Genomic DNA, 15,815 nt, shown 5'->3' with positions numbered 1-15,815 from the left:
TCTTAGCGTTAAGAAGCTTTTGGGAAACCCACTCCTGAATGGTATGAAGAAGCACACTTGGGGCTGATTTCTTTCTAACCCAGGCTGTAGAATCATCCAGCTTATCAGTGGCAGTTGTGGCAGTCGATTACACAGAGTGAAATAACTGCTATATTTGAACTTCATTTGGGTTAATAGTTTTCAGTCCACTTCACTGACACATCTGTAACCCACCAACAGTAGTGATTGAGAAGGCAGACACACACACACACACACACACACACACACACACACACACACACAGAGTTGTGGATGTAATGAATGTGAATGAGGTGGGTTATTTATTCTGCCTTCCCCCCCCCATGCCTTTAGAGGGAAATTTTAAATTAGGAACATTAAGCATACATAGTCAAAGTACACAAAGTACAGATCCTACAAAAGGACAAATGACAGAACTGTAAGTTTACTTTTTTTTAATTTAAAGAAAAGGATTAAAACGTTCTTGTTTACTATATCTGAAATTCAGAGGAAATGCAGCATTATCCCAATTGGGCATTACAGGACTTGAAACACTTGAGGGGAAAAAAATCAAAATCATGAATTCAACTGTTTATCCATCTTTAATGTGTATAATAGTTTGCCCGACATTGTGCATTATTCAGTACTACTAATTTCATTGTTGTGCTATTTATAGAAATTAGACTTTAGCTCTCCTGACTAATATCATGACCAACTGTCACTGTTTCTATATGGAAAACTGAGCTTTAGACCTGTTTTTTTTTTAAATAAATGGAATATTATCAATAATAAGTGAATGAAGAATACTTTTAATCGAGCAAAAAGCTTAACAATAAGTGCAGTAAGCCTGTGTGCCTTTGTCTCAGTCATCTTTAATTCACACTAAAGCACTTAATCTATTTATAGCATGTACTGGGGCTGTGGTGACGTATAACCTTTTGAAGATTAGAGAGAGGGCGAGAGACTAAGGCAGAGAAAGTTGTTTGTTGTGTTGCACACTGTGTTGCCTCAACCCTTTCCCCCCTTTTTTTGACTATGTGCTTCCTGTCTAGATGAAGTCGTATGATCAGTTATGAACACTGATTGGCTGGAAAGTGTAAGGAAGGGCGTAGTCTTCCCAAGTTTCTCTGTCTCCATTGTCATGCGGACACCTGTTGGGAGAGAAAGGACATGAACACATGCATACTGGTACCCCATGTAAAGATTAGTGAAACGGGTTAGAAAAAATCCACCTTTTGGTGAAATCACTTCATCTCACACTGAAAAAAAATGAGAAAAATCCAACCTTTAATTGAAATAAATGTATTCAGAGAAAAACAAATCCCTCATCAAGAAATAATTATTTTCAACATAATGAATATCCATCCCATCCATTATCTGTAGCTGCTTATCCTGTTCTACAGGGTCACAGGCAAGCTGGAGCCTATCCCAGCTGACTATGGGCAAGAGGCGGGGTACACCCTGGACAAGTCGTCAGGTCATCACAGGGCTGACTCTTGCCTCTTTTCCACCAAAGCAGTTCCAGGGCTGGTTCGGAGCCAGTGCTTAGTTTGGAACCGGGTTTTCTGTTTCCACTGACAAAGAACTGGCTCTGGGGCCAGAAAAACCGGTTCCAGGCTAGCACCAACTCTCTGCTGGGCCAGATGAAAGAACTGCTTATGTCAGTGGGGGGGCGGAGTTAAGACCAACAACAATAACAAGACCGCGAAAGATCGCCATTTTTAAGCAACGAGAAGCAGCAGCTTTACAAACGCGAAGTCATCCATTATTATTATTGTTGTTGTTGCTGCTTCTTCCGTGTTGTTTTTGCTTCGATATTCGCGCCAAGGTTTATGCAAACGTAGCGACGTAACTGACGTATACAGCGACGTAATGATGTGTCTTCCGTTAGCACTGCGAGCTATGGAAAAGCAAACTGGTTCTCAGCTGGCTCGCAAGTTGAACGAGTTGTGAACCAGCACTGGCTCCGAACCAGCCCTGGAACTGATTTGGTGGAAAAGGGGTAACAGAGACAAACAACCATTCACATTCACACCTACGGTCAATTTAGAGCCACCAATTAGCCTAACCTGCATGTCTTTGGACTGTGGGGGAAACCGGAGCACCCAGAGGAAACCCACACAGACACGGGGAGAACATGCAAACTCCACACAGAAAAGCCCACGCCAGCCACTGGGCTCGGACCCAGGACCTTCTTGATGTGAGGCGACAGTGCTAACCACTACACCACCGTGCCGCCCATAATGAAAATTATTGCACTATTATTGGCACCACAGAAATTATAGCAAACACAATGTAACTGAAGCGTGTTTTCCATTTAAATTGAGTTGATTGGAGTGTGTAGGAACTTTCAAGCTGTAATCCATGACTTCCTGATCAATTGAGGGACAAATATGAGGTGACATGGAGGCCAAATTCCCTTAGTCATCCATCAGCACAGGGAAGATAAGAAAACACACAAACCAAATGAGGGAGAAGTGTGTTGATTTTCAGAAGTCAGGGAATGGTTATTAAAAAAAAAAAAAGGTTACTCGCCTGAAAATGTCCATTTCTACTGTTAGGACAATAATAAAAAAGTGGACACCAACCGGAATTGTTACAAATTTGTCTGGAAGTGGGCCCAAGTTTATTTACTCTTTTTACAAATCTTTACAAGGGGTGCCAGTAATCATGGAGGGAACTGAAAGATTTCTATAATCTATCTTCTAACTCATTCTTTGTGTTGTTGTGAATTATGTATTCATATATAAGCCTTATGGAGTCTTAGCAGAACACCTGACAGACTGAACTTTGAGCTTTTTGAAGAAATCTTAAAGGTAAATAGAAGTGTTTGGGCACTAAGAAGAAAATCAAGTTCAGTGAATTTCTGCAGGGCCAATGTGAAGGCTCCTTCCATCTCCCCAAGCCTATGGTTTTCTTGACATGTCCTTACTGTCCCAGTACTTTGGACAAAGCAGTGTAAGCAGTTGAGTAGCGATGACCAACTGAGTCCTCAACAGGATTTTGATGAGTGGGTATACATACCCCTGGTAAGAAGGACATCTGACTTTTGTCATAGTCGTAGTATAGAATATTCTAGGCCTTTTTTTTTTTTTTTTTTTTTTTACTCAGGCAAGACAAGATTTAACCATCAATCAACTAAATGTCAAATAAAGCACACTGTTCTGTCACAGATAATGGGTTTTGGACACTTTGCACAGTATACATAAATGGAGAAATAGAAACATAACTAAAATATGTAATGGGTGCGAGATGATATAAGATACATACATGGAAGATTGTGCAAATGTATAATGTCACATCTGTGTATGCTAATATCCATTCATCCATCCAGCCATCTGTTATCTATACCACTTATCCATCAGGGTCGTGGGGAAGCTGGAGCCAATCCCAGTGGACATTGTGCAAGAAGCGGGGTCCACCCTGGGCAGGTCGCCAATCTATCACAGGGCTAACACAGAAATGAACAATCATTCACACTCACATTCACACTATGGGCAATTTAGGCTACATCCACACGACAACGGCAACGAGATGTTATTTAAAAATATATCGCGTCCAAATGGGCAACAATCAGTAAAATATCAGGTCCATATGGCAACGCAACGCTTGCTGAAAACGATGCAATACACATGCCACACCTCTAGGGGCGCTGTAAGACGGTCCCTTCGGAGACACCAGAACAATAGAAGAAGTAACGACGCATGCACATAAACTATTATGCGCAAGACCATATTAGCCACAAAGTCAGGAAAATCTGTTTGTAAAATTACATTATAATGACCAAATACAATGAAAAGTATTTTTCCAGTCTCACCTGTGAAAGGTAATCCCATGTGATCTCGTTTGGACAGAAAACCTGTTGGTACAGTTAAACGCAGCTAATCTTTATTCTCCGCTTTGACCTTTCCAAAATGGCAGCGAGGATGACGTTTGATTCTACGCGGAAGGTGGCATCTTCAATGGTCCGGAATAAAGTGAATGATACACGTTGATGGAATTAATTTGTTGTTTCTCACATGTGAAAGGTAATCCCATATGATCTCGTTTGGACGGTAAACCTGTTGGTACAGTTAAACGCAGCTAATCTTTATTCTCCACTTTGACCTCTCCAATATGGCGGCGAGGATGACGTATGATTCTACGCGGAAGGCGGCGTCTTTAATGGTCCGGAATAAATTGGATTAATTTGCTCCTCTACGCCCTTTTTAAGGAATGTATTGTCGGACTTAAATCAACATCTGAAGAGGTGAGATCGCTCCTTTTTTCCCCTATTTTTGCTGGCGGGATTGCACCATTACACAATAAATATTCACAGTGAAAATATTTTGTAAGCGCATTTCATGAACCAAGTTATAGGATTTTTTGACAACTCGCATCGCAATGAGAAGATCATTGGCACTACTGGTGTTAAGAATCAGACCATTTCATAAATGAATATTTTGCTGTAGAGTTGCAGTGTTTGTACAATTGCATGTTTTTGCTTCACTATTACTGTCACTATTCTGCTTCTTGCATTACTACTGTGAACTAACACTGAACATAATAATAATAATAATAATAATATCCAAGCTCGTGTTTCACTCTCACTAGTGCTCTGTAAGGCTTTTTCCTGGTGATATTCGTTACACTTCTACCCGGCGTGAAGCACTCACAGTCATGTGGTTGTGACGTCATCGTAAACAAATCCGTTTTACTCATCCAGACGACTTCACAACGGCAACGTTGCCAGATCTTTCCACTCTGGAACCCGTTCTCAAAAAGATTGCGTTTTGGGCACCCAAAACGCCGGTGCCGTGTGGACGCCAGGCCTAAACGATAAGCAATTGTATCGGAGTCACCTGAATCCGTTGCCGTGTGGACAGGGCCTTAGAGTAGTCAGTTGAACTAATCCCATTGTTTTTGGATTGTGGGAGGAAACTGGAGCACATGGAAGAAACCGATGCAGGCACTGGGACTAAGCATGTAACAGTTCACCCAATTCATGATTCGATTCATAATATTGGGTTCACAATTTGATTTTCCCATGATATTAAAAAAAATTAAATGAAGAAAAATTTTATTTACCCAAAGTACAACATTTATTTTCCTATTCTTTATCATCATAAATATTACTTTTGTGAAATTAAAAAGAAAAACTTTTCATTTTCTTAATAACCAACAATAATTATTTCCCCACATTTGTAAATGCCAGAGTAAAATATCCTGTAATAGCATATTAACTAAAATATTCCTTTTATTAAAAATGAAAAAAAGTTAATAACAAATAGACCTTTTCTTAATAAACATTTATTTATTTAATCTCTTTTTTTTATCTTTCAGCAGTCTCTAAAAAGAGAACTCTGATTTCTTGTTAAATCTAATTTGTAGTCAGTTGCGCAACAGCTCTTTTCCCATTTAGATGTTTTTGTGTGTTTATGTGGCCTTAGAGCTGTGTTACATCTGCCAAAGGTGAAGTCTTGTGCATTGCCGCTATTTTACATAACATTCCACATTATTGCGCCCTCTGCTGTCTAAACAACATAATTACTGCTGGGAAGAACTAAATCAGCCAGATAATAATCATAATTCGTGTTTTTTTTTTATTTCATTTATTCAAATCGTCATAAATTTGTATCACGATTTATCATTGTGCAGTATATTGTTAATTGCTGTAAGGGTGAGGACATGTTTAAACTCCATACAGAAAGGCCCAGGTTCGAACCCAGTACCTTCTTGCTGTGCGGTTACTGCTAAACACTGCACCTCTGTGCCGCCAGCTAGTACATTTAGTTTTAAGTAATTTATTTCTAGCAAGAACATTTTGTGTGTATTCGGTTAACAGATGTTTATTTTATTCCTTTTTACAAGTAGCAGAAGGGTCAAGTAGTGTAGGTTAATATATCATTTGTAAAAACAAAATTAGATCAATTCAAAGGTCTTGAATATGTTTTTTTTTCCTCATAACCTGTACCCAACTTTTATCTTTCCAACTGCATCTAAGCAATTTTGTAACCTCTACAAAACTTTTTTTTTTTTTTTAATCCTCTCTGTTAGAATATTCACCACCCCCTTCGCATACCCGCCTACACATTTTTCATGACACATCTGTTACAACTTTTTATAACTGCTATAACAGATGTCATAAACTGTCTTCTTCAAATCAGGTCTGAAGACTAAAATAATCATGACAAACTACACACACAGTGCATTTAACTTTTAACTTTATTGAGTAAAATAGATAAATGGTAAAATATGTGTAAAGTTTTCTCTCTTTTTTTGCATTCAAACTTTTTACACTCAACTGTACACCAAAAGGGGAAAAAAAAGAAAAACTAATCAGCTTCCTTTATAGAAATGCATCATCATCATCTTCTTCCTTGTCCAGCACTGTTGCCAGGTCGGGGGTCCATGTAGATCCTATTAATCCACATGTCATATTAATTGGAGCATAGTTTTATGCCGGATGCCTTTCCTGCCATAGCCCTCCCATTTCTGGGTTTGGGAAACAACCATTCACACTCACATTCACACCTATGGGCAATTTAGAGTAGCCAGTTAACCTAAGCGCATGTCTTTGGACTGTGGGGGAAAGTGGAACACCCGGAGGAAACCCATGCAGAGAACATACAAACTCATATATAGAAATGCAACAACTGGAATTTAAACCTCTGTAGTAGCAAGATGTGACCCCTTATACAGTCCTTTTATGCTATATTATCAAATCTATTAATTATCAGGACTATCCATCCATCCATTATCTGTAGCCGTTTATCCTGTTCTACAGGGTCGCAGGCAAGCTGGAGCCTATCCCAGCTGACTATGGGCGAGAGGCGGGGTACACCCTGGACAAGTCGCCAGGTTATTGCAGGGCTGACACACAGGCTACGTTTACATTAGACCGTATCTGTCTCGTTTTCTTCGCGGATGCACTGTCCGTTTACATTAAACCGCCTGGAAACGCCGGGAAACGGGAATCCGCCAGCGTCCACGTATTCAATCCAGATCGTGTCAGCTCCGGTGCTGTGTAAACATTCAGAATACGCGGATACACTGTGCTGAGCTCTAGCTGGCGTCTCATTGGACAACGTCACTGTGACATCCACCTTCCTGATTCGCTGGTGTTGGTCATGTGACGCGACTGCTGAAAAACGGCGCGGACTTCCGCCTTGTATCACCTTTCATTAAAGAGTATAAAAGTATGAAAATACTGCAAATACTGATGCAAATACTGCCCATTGTGTAGTTATGATTGTCTTTAGGCTTGCCATCCTTCCACTTGCAAGTGGTAAGTGATGTGCGCTGGGATCACACACACAGCGGCTCAGTCCCGAATCACAGCTTGTTCACTTCACTCGCGTGCTCTGTGAGCTGCGCAAGGCCGGAGTGCGCACCCTCCAGAGGGCACTCGCTGTTCAGGGCGGAGTGATTTGGAGTGCAGGATGCCTGCGGAGCCGAGCGTATCCGTGTACTGGTATTGCTGTGTGCACGCAAATCGTGTATTGGTGTTGCTGTGTGCACACTAATCGTTTTAAAAACGTTAATCTGATGATCCGCTGATACGGTCTAATGTAAACATGGGCACAGAGACAAACAACTATTCACACTTACATCTACGGTCAATTTCGAGCCACCAGTTAGCCTAACCTGCATGTCTTTGGACTGTGGGGGAAACCGGAGCACCCGGAGGAAACCCACACAGACACGGGGAGAACATGCAAACTCCACACAGAAAGGCCCTTGTCAGCTGCTGGGCTCGAACCCAGAACCTTCTTGCTGTGAAGCGACAGTGCTAACCACTACACCACCGTGCCACTTTATCAGGACTATATTATTGATCATTTTCAACAAACATTACTTTACACAGCTATCTGTCATAATATTATAGGTTTGGTGTTAAATGATATACTGTTTCATACAGTATGTTATAATGAATTCATGTTAAAGGCCTTGTAAGCAGGTTTTTAGTGGGATTTTCAGCCCTATGAAATCATTTATAGAACAAAATTGTGCTATCTCACTACCTCACTGTAAGTGAAAATAAGTGTTTGAGGTCAAGCGTTATCTGAATTAGCAGCATTAAAATGTCACCCTCTGCATGTTGCATTTAATTCTATTTGTGGGTTTCTGTGGTTGGTAGAAGAGAGCAACTGGACTTGCTTGAAAAGTCTTGAAGACGTTTCGCCTCTCGTCCGAAAGGCATCCTGAGACAGACAGAACTGAGGATGCCTTTTGGACGAGAGGCGAAACGTCTTCAAGACTTTTCAAGCAAGTCCAGTTGCTCTCTTCTACCAACCACAGATTACTATGTACCTGGACGACTGAGTATCTTCACAGATATATTTGTGGGTTTATTTTACTGTGAGTGGTGATAGACTGGGATAGTTCTCTTCAGGTCAGCTTTTCGATAACAATTGAGTCCTGCAGATTTGCCTATTTTTGTCAGATGACTTCTCACTGCCAAGCCAAGAACAATCACTTGAGCTGCAGCTGGGGATAAAGTTAAGCAAAGGCGAACTCTGACCACATTTCTGTTGGACTCTGTCTTTCTCTTTCCTTTTTTCTTTCTTTCTCCACCACTGTCTTTCTCTCTTCTTTTGTGCTTTTATAGGAGTCAGTGCTGTGCAAGTACAGTAGTATGTATGACAAGCTTGAATAACACTACCATAACGCTTAGCAGATTTGGCGGACTTCCACAGGAGTGAGCAGCAGTGTGTGTGTGTGTGTGTGTGTGTGTGTGTGTGTGTGTGTGTGTGTGTGTGTGTGTGTGTGCAGAAGAAGACCAGGGAGGGGGTTAGAGCCTGTATCTGTTAACTTGTGTGAGTGTGCGCTGGGACGAGAGAGGGAGTTACTTCAAGTGGGACAGCAGGCTGTATGAGGGCAGCACTCTCTGAAAAACTCTGACACACTGTGAAAACACTCATACACCCACACTGAGCTGGCGAGGAGACCATGTTCTGTCTGAGAGGTAAGACTCGTTCTTTTAGAAGTAAGAGAGAAAAAGGAAGTTGGAGATGGACTGCTGAACTTGCAGCAGAAAGCTGAGGGAGGAGGACAAAAGAGAGCAGCGCTCAGCTGTAGTTGGGCTGCAGTGTTCGGTTTCAAAGTGCTCCCTGCTTCGTTCTCCTCTGCTTCCTTTGTTTTCTCGGGAGGAAACCAAGCTAACAGGCTACTAAGGGAGAGATGGAGGAATAAGTGACAGGAGTTTAGCCAAAGTTTTGCCAGGACAGAAGAGTCTTCAGCTGTTTAAAGGGAAAAGAGATTGTTGTCCTTTGTGTGAGCGTTTCCCGGAGTTTCATACAACTTCAATCACAGTGCATGCTGTTGCTGTTATTCTTGCAGCTTGCAAGAAAGCCAAAGAATGGCAAAGGTTATAAGGTTATTTTTTAATATAGATTTTATGGTATATGACATTGCAGTGCATTTTTTTTTCTATTCTTTTCTTGATTAAATTTATGTAGGGGTTCAGCTTAAGTTTTAGGTGATGAGCTCAGGTGGCATTTTGACATTAGTCTGTATTCTCTCTCTCTCTCTCTCTCTCTGCCCCTGAAATCATGTGACCTTCTCACCATGCACGGTATAGTCCCTCATGATGTCAGGTACAAGTAATCTGCTCAGCACCATGACCTGGATTCCTGAGCTCAGTCACCTCTCTCATTGACTAGTGCAAAGTTTTGAAGCCAGGCTGCCCTTTATCCATAAAATAAAATTCCATAGATTGACTAGTATAAATATTTTGTTATGAACCTTATTTAAATATTTATAATAATATTGTATCTATTTAATAGAGTAATAGAGCCTTATATTCCTGAACTTGGGCAGCACGGTGGTGTAGTGGTTAGCGCTGTCGCCTCACAGCAAGAAGGTCCGGGTTCGAGCCCCGTGGCCAGCGAGGGCCTTTCTGTGCAGAGTTTGCATGTTCTCCCCGTGTCCGCGTGGGTTTCCTCCGGGTGCTCCGGTTTCCCCCACAGTCCAAAGACATGCAGGTTAGGTTAACTGGTGACTCTAAATTGACCGTAGGTGTGAATGTGAGTATGAATGGTTGTCTGTGTCTATGTGTCAGCCCTGTGATGACCTGGCGACTTGTCCAGGGTGTACCCCGCCTTTCGCCCATAGTCAGCTGGGATAGGCTCCAGCTTGCCTGCGACCCTGTAGAACAGGATAAAGCGGCTAGAGATAATGAGATGAGATTAAAACCAGTAAACAACAATAAAGACTTGATAATAAACATAATAATTTTGATAATGGTGGGTTGTGCTTTTTGCTGTAACTAATAAGAAAAAGGGGAAAAGAGTATGCTTCATAGACCCCTGTCCCCCACTTTGAGAACTACTGAACTGAAAGTGTATGAATAGATGCTTGTGCTGGTGTTAGCTCATGTGTTAACCACATGTTTACATTTTGTATGTAAGGCAATATCACAGTAGTATTCGACTCACTATACACTTTTAAGCCCTTAAAACTGAATAGCTCCATTACATAAAAAGACTTATTTGCTGCAGTTCCCAAAACTGAACATGGCATCGCCAGTCCCTAAACTGTAACCCTGATATGTTTCAAAGAAAACATTAAAACACAGATTACATGCTTGCACCCAGAGTTTCATCTGTCATGTTATGCACAGAGCTTTAAAATCCCAGAGTACTCAATAAAACCTGCCTTATCTGTGCCTTATGTGCTCAGTATATTCACAATTCAGCTACAGATTTCTGTATGGTGCACAGATACAGTGATATATATGTTACTGTAAGTCCTGAATTCAAGTGTAGCAAATATTAGCGTTTAGAAGTGAAGGGTGCTTGGATGTTACAAAGACGCAGCTGTACAGGTTAGAACAGGTTTTAAAGAGATGCTTCCAAATACGTCGATCATAAGGCCCCTCCTTCCTAACCATCACCATCACCACCACACCTCCTTTACTAAAAATAGCGTGGCTTCGAGATGCTCATGTCAACATACCTATAATACTCAGACAAGCCAGGGAGGAAAAAAAAAAAAAAAACAGTAATGAAGGCATTAGTGCAGATGGCTATTTCCATAAAGCTTGTTTTGAGAATGATCCTTGTTGTCAGTGAGGCACTCACTATGTGTGTAAATGTGCAGAAGCCCCCTGACTTGAACTTGAATTGCACCTTAGGAAGCTGCTGCATGGTTAGTGGGGGAGAGTCAAGGTCGAACAGATCTTTAATGAACAGAAAAATGCATCTGTTTTTCACTGATGTTTTTTTCTGCAGCAGACCGAGCCATAGTGTGGCTTCAGCCAGGAGTAGACATAGTTCTTGTGGGAGGCAGAGAGTGAAATGTGTTTAAAGATTTCTTAATAAAGGAAGTTTGAAAGCCCTAGAAAAGTCAAGACACACACACACCAAACCCAGCTGACTGGGGGGAAAAACAGTTTTGATTCATTCCAGCAGGCTATTCCTTAATTACTTTGTATCACCTCTTTCTTCTTAACCAGACGTATTCCAGACATTTCAGCTTTCCTGGGTGTGAAGGTGCAATAACTGGGAAATAATTCCTAATAGAATAGTTTAACAGTTAAGAATTATTGGCACCTTTCATTAAAATGAGCACAAATTAATAATGCATGCAACGATTGATACTTTAGGATGTAATTTGCAAAACACAGCTTTTTAGTTTATCCCACTAATTAATATTTAAATGACATTGGCTGGTGTTGAGTGGTATATCAAATATATTCCATTCAGCTAGCATGATATCATGCTAGCTGAATGGAATACATCTGAAATACCATGAAAAAAGTCAGCCATTATTATTATTATCTCATCTCATCTCATTATCTCTAGCCGCTTTATCCTTCTACAGGGTCACAGGCAAGCTGGAGCCTATCCCAGCTGACTACGGGCGAAAGGCGGGGTACACCCTGGACAAGTCGCCAGGTCATCACAGGGCTGACACATAGACACAGACAACCATTCACACTCACATTCACACCTACGGTCAATTTAGAGTCACCAGTTAACCTAACCTGCATGTCTTTGGACTGTGGGGGAAACCGGAGCACCCGGAGGAAACCCACGCGGACACGGGGAGAACATGCAAACTCCGCACAGAAAGGCCCTCGCCGGCCACGGGGCTCGAACCCGGACCTTCTTGCTGTGAGGTGACAGCGCTAACCACTACACCACCGTGCCACCCTATTATTATTATTATTATTATTATTATTATTATTACACATACACATTCCTTTCAGGTGTTCAACGCGTCTGTCTCTTTCAAAATTCCCTCAAAATCTTCCGTATTTAACGAAGCAAACCTGGTGGCCATGTTTCACAAATTCACAAATTGTCACAGTCACTCGCTAGCGTGAAAGTTTTATGTCTCTGACGTGTGATGACATGTTGTCTTGACAACCATGCAATATCGTAAACCATATTCGATGCTCATTCTCCATTGGGTAGAGTGACGTAATACACGTAGGATAAGCGATATGCTAACAATATTGCATGCTGTCAAACCAAATGAATGAAACCTGCTAGAAGCGAATAGAACACATGTTTTTATTCCATCGAAAAAAGCGTCCTGCATGTAGAATAATAATTAGTATTTGTTAAAGCTTCCTCTATACAGAATGATAGTCGCTACTCTTTTCCTATAATGTGTAACAAAGTTGGAGACACAAGTGAGTCTTGGACTCCTTACCATGCAGAATATTATAAGTTCCTATATACATCCAGTATATAAATGTTTTCCCATGTGGGCAGCCCTCTTCCATTCAGATCACAGATTTTCAATAGGATTCATATCTGGAGAATGAGACCGCCACTGCAAAACATTGATTTTGTCCTCTCAACCATTTTTATACTCATTTAGGGTATATGGTCATATCTTGTTCAAAGGTCGATTTATGGCCACAATTTATGGCCCAAATTCCAGGCTAAAGTATTCTAGCACCTGGAAGTCAATGAAATCGTGGTCTTTGGGTGCATAGGAAAGTGTGCTCATACAGTATGTCCTGTTTTTCTCTTGGTTTTTCTTAACTGCTTATGTAGTTTTTATGCATGTAACCTGACTTGTAAAAGTAATATCCATCTCATGTGTTGAAAGGTATTTTATTTTTCCCCATGGTGATGACAAAAAGGATTTACAAGAATTGTATGTACTGTACAAGCTCAGATTTGACTGCGAGTTGGCCTAGTGGTTAGCATGTCCACCTCTCGACTGGGAGATCCTGAGTTCTACTCGCGGTCAGGTCATACCAAAGACCATCATAAAAATGGTACCTACTACCATCTGGAAAGGCACGTTGCAATACAGATGTGAGTGGAGAAGTCAAACTCTTGAGGTTACCAGAGGACCATCCATCCAGTTTGGGAGATAAAAGTAGATGAAATAGTTTCTCCAAAAGCTTGAGTCAAACATTCAAATTATTGGGTGTAATATCATGCAATACAGTATGATATAATTATATATTGGCCCATTGTCTTGAACTGTTACCACACTTCTGGAATTAAAGGTTTTTTGAAATGTCTGTAGATACAGTATACTGGTTTAGAGTCAGAGCCTCATGAACATGCAGTCATACAAAACCACGCACAGACACACCCTTCACAGCTGTCTGGTGTGTACAGACCCTCCCTAGCATTAATGGAATTTTGCGTATGACCCCAGTGGTAATACTGAGGTTCAGACATTGAGCTTGACTTTCACACATTCCCAGAGATCAGATAGAAAACAAAGGACAGTCATTCTTCTTTTGGAAAAAAGAAGAAAAAGAAGGCAATGGTCCAAGATGAAAACCTTAGTAGGAGTGATTAAGCCTGTCACGTTAGGAATGTAGGCTATTTATTGACTAATTCACAGATGGGAATGGCTAGTTAAAGCTTGGTTACGCTGGCTGATTGAGATTTTATTCTTGTTTTTTTTTCTATACTATGATGGTAAGAATTTTAAATATATTCTCAGTCTTAGTGAGTATTCCAGTAATATATTAATCTTATTGCTTCACTTTCGTATCCTTTAATATGTGCCTTTTTCCACATCTAAGGCTGCTGTCCACATTTGGGTCAGGGCAGCTATTTCTATACTGTTCCCAAAGATTTCTCAAGTATACCACAACCTTATCTTTTGAGCTAGTGCTTAAATGCCACCATTGCTTCACTGTAAAGTTCCCTTTGGCAAACCACAGATATGCATCAGTGTCTGCTGAGCCACAGATCATTGTTCTTTCCTACTTTTCTAGTCATCTAATAAAACTACTAGTGATTTATGTTTTAGCATTGGAATTCAAAGAATGCAATTTTTGGCTTGAATATTAAATTCCATTGCTATAATAAGCCTTATTAAACAGCATGTCATTCCACCACTATGGCACCAACATTGGCTTGAGTGGCTATATGAGTGATTCCACGCTTATGGGTACTGAAATGGGGACATGAACTTATTCACCTAAAACCATTTCTTTTTTTACCATCAGGTCACAAAACATGTAATCTTTAATGAATGATATGTTAAAAGATAACTTTAATTTTCTGAGATGTAATAAAAACATATTTATATGCCAAAGTCAAGCCTATGAGTTCCAAAATGATGTCTGTTACATTACTTCTGTTACGATTGTCCATCTCGCGTCTGTTACAAATTAATTACAATCTAGCTATATACCATGTTAATCTTATTGAAAAAATGTGTATGTTTATTCTACTACACATGTTTATTAATTATATTTGCTAAAACATCACCTTCCTATGTTTCAAAAAGTAATTCTACATTGTTAAAATTGAGAATATATATGTCCACAACACTTCTGTTACGTTCTGACTTTGGCATATAAATATGTTTTTATTACATCTCAGAAAATTAAAGTTATCTTTTAACATATCATTCATTAAAGATTACATGTTTTGTGACCTGATGGTAAAAAAAAGAAATGGTTTTAGGTGAATTTTTAAAAATAAGTTCATGTCCCCATTTCAGTACCCATAAGCGTGGAATCACTCATATATAAAATATATTTTGGCATGGTATATATCCATCCATCCATTATCCATAACCACTTATCCTGTGCAGGGTCACGGGCAAGCTGGAGCCTATCCCAGCTGACTATGGGCGAGAGGCGAACAACCATTCACACTCAATTTAGTTCTGCATGTCTTTGGGGGAAACTGGAGCACACAGAGGAAACCCACACAGACATGGGGAGAACATGTAAACTCCACACAGAAAGGCCCCCGTCATCCGCTGGGCTCGAACCCAGAACCTTCTTGCTGTGAGGCGACAGTGCTAACCACTACACCACCATGCCATCCATGGTATATGTGTGTATGCTAATCTTAATTTTGCCAATGCACATTGGTTTCGTTGTGAATTACAGATTAGAACAGGGGTGCAAATCATATGCATACAGCCCTTCTGATAGTTTGGTCCGGCATATGGGGTGATGAGCCAAATATGGGGAAAAACTCATTGCAACTTCTGATTTATCTACCAGTTTTCATGTTCTTGCTTTTATCGATGCCCAGATGCTGTTAATCAGTTATTCACTGGAGGTCGTTTGGCATTATTTGGCACTGTTTCCCAATCTCAGTAGCATGTACAGGTTAATGTGCACAGACAGGTTAGCACTGGACACGGTCTTGAAAAAGTTGTTGTCAATGACACATGGATTCTGAATGCAGAGTGTTCCAGGAGAAACTGACAACATATATTTCTTTAGGGAAATAAACCAGAAACCCACTTGTTTAATTTCCTCCCAGGAAGTGGTTGTGCCCAAAGAATTTAATATTCAAAAGCACTATGAAGCCATTAATGGTAAAAAGTACATCCAGTATACTGGGCTGCTACAGACAAACAAGGTTTTCAGTCATAGTCGTCAATTC

General features: G+C 40.5%; 1 protein-coding gene across 1 annotated transcript in view; it reads left to right on the top strand.

Moving 5' to 3' along the window:
* The first annotated feature begins 8,884 nt into the window (after positions 1-8,884).
* Positions 8,885-15,815, top strand: part of nhsl1a (NHS-like 1a) — a 56,878-nt gene continuing 49,947 nt past the window's right edge. The window contains exon 1 of the mRNA XM_060934090.1: positions 8,885-8,944. Coding sequence (XP_060790073.1) covers positions 8,929-8,944 — 16 coding nt within the window. The 5' untranslated portion in view covers positions 8,885-8,928. The remainder of the gene's footprint in view (positions 8,945-15,815) is intronic.

The sequence above is a fragment of the Neoarius graeffei genome, chromosome 11 (genome assembly GCF_027579695.1).
Source record: "Neoarius graeffei isolate fNeoGra1 chromosome 11, fNeoGra1.pri, whole genome shotgun sequence".
NCBI lineage: Eukaryota > Metazoa > Chordata > Actinopteri > Siluriformes > Ariidae > Neoarius > Neoarius graeffei.
The sequence above is the reverse complement of the archived record's forward strand: the minus strand, read 5'-3'. Positions and strand labels throughout refer to the sequence as shown.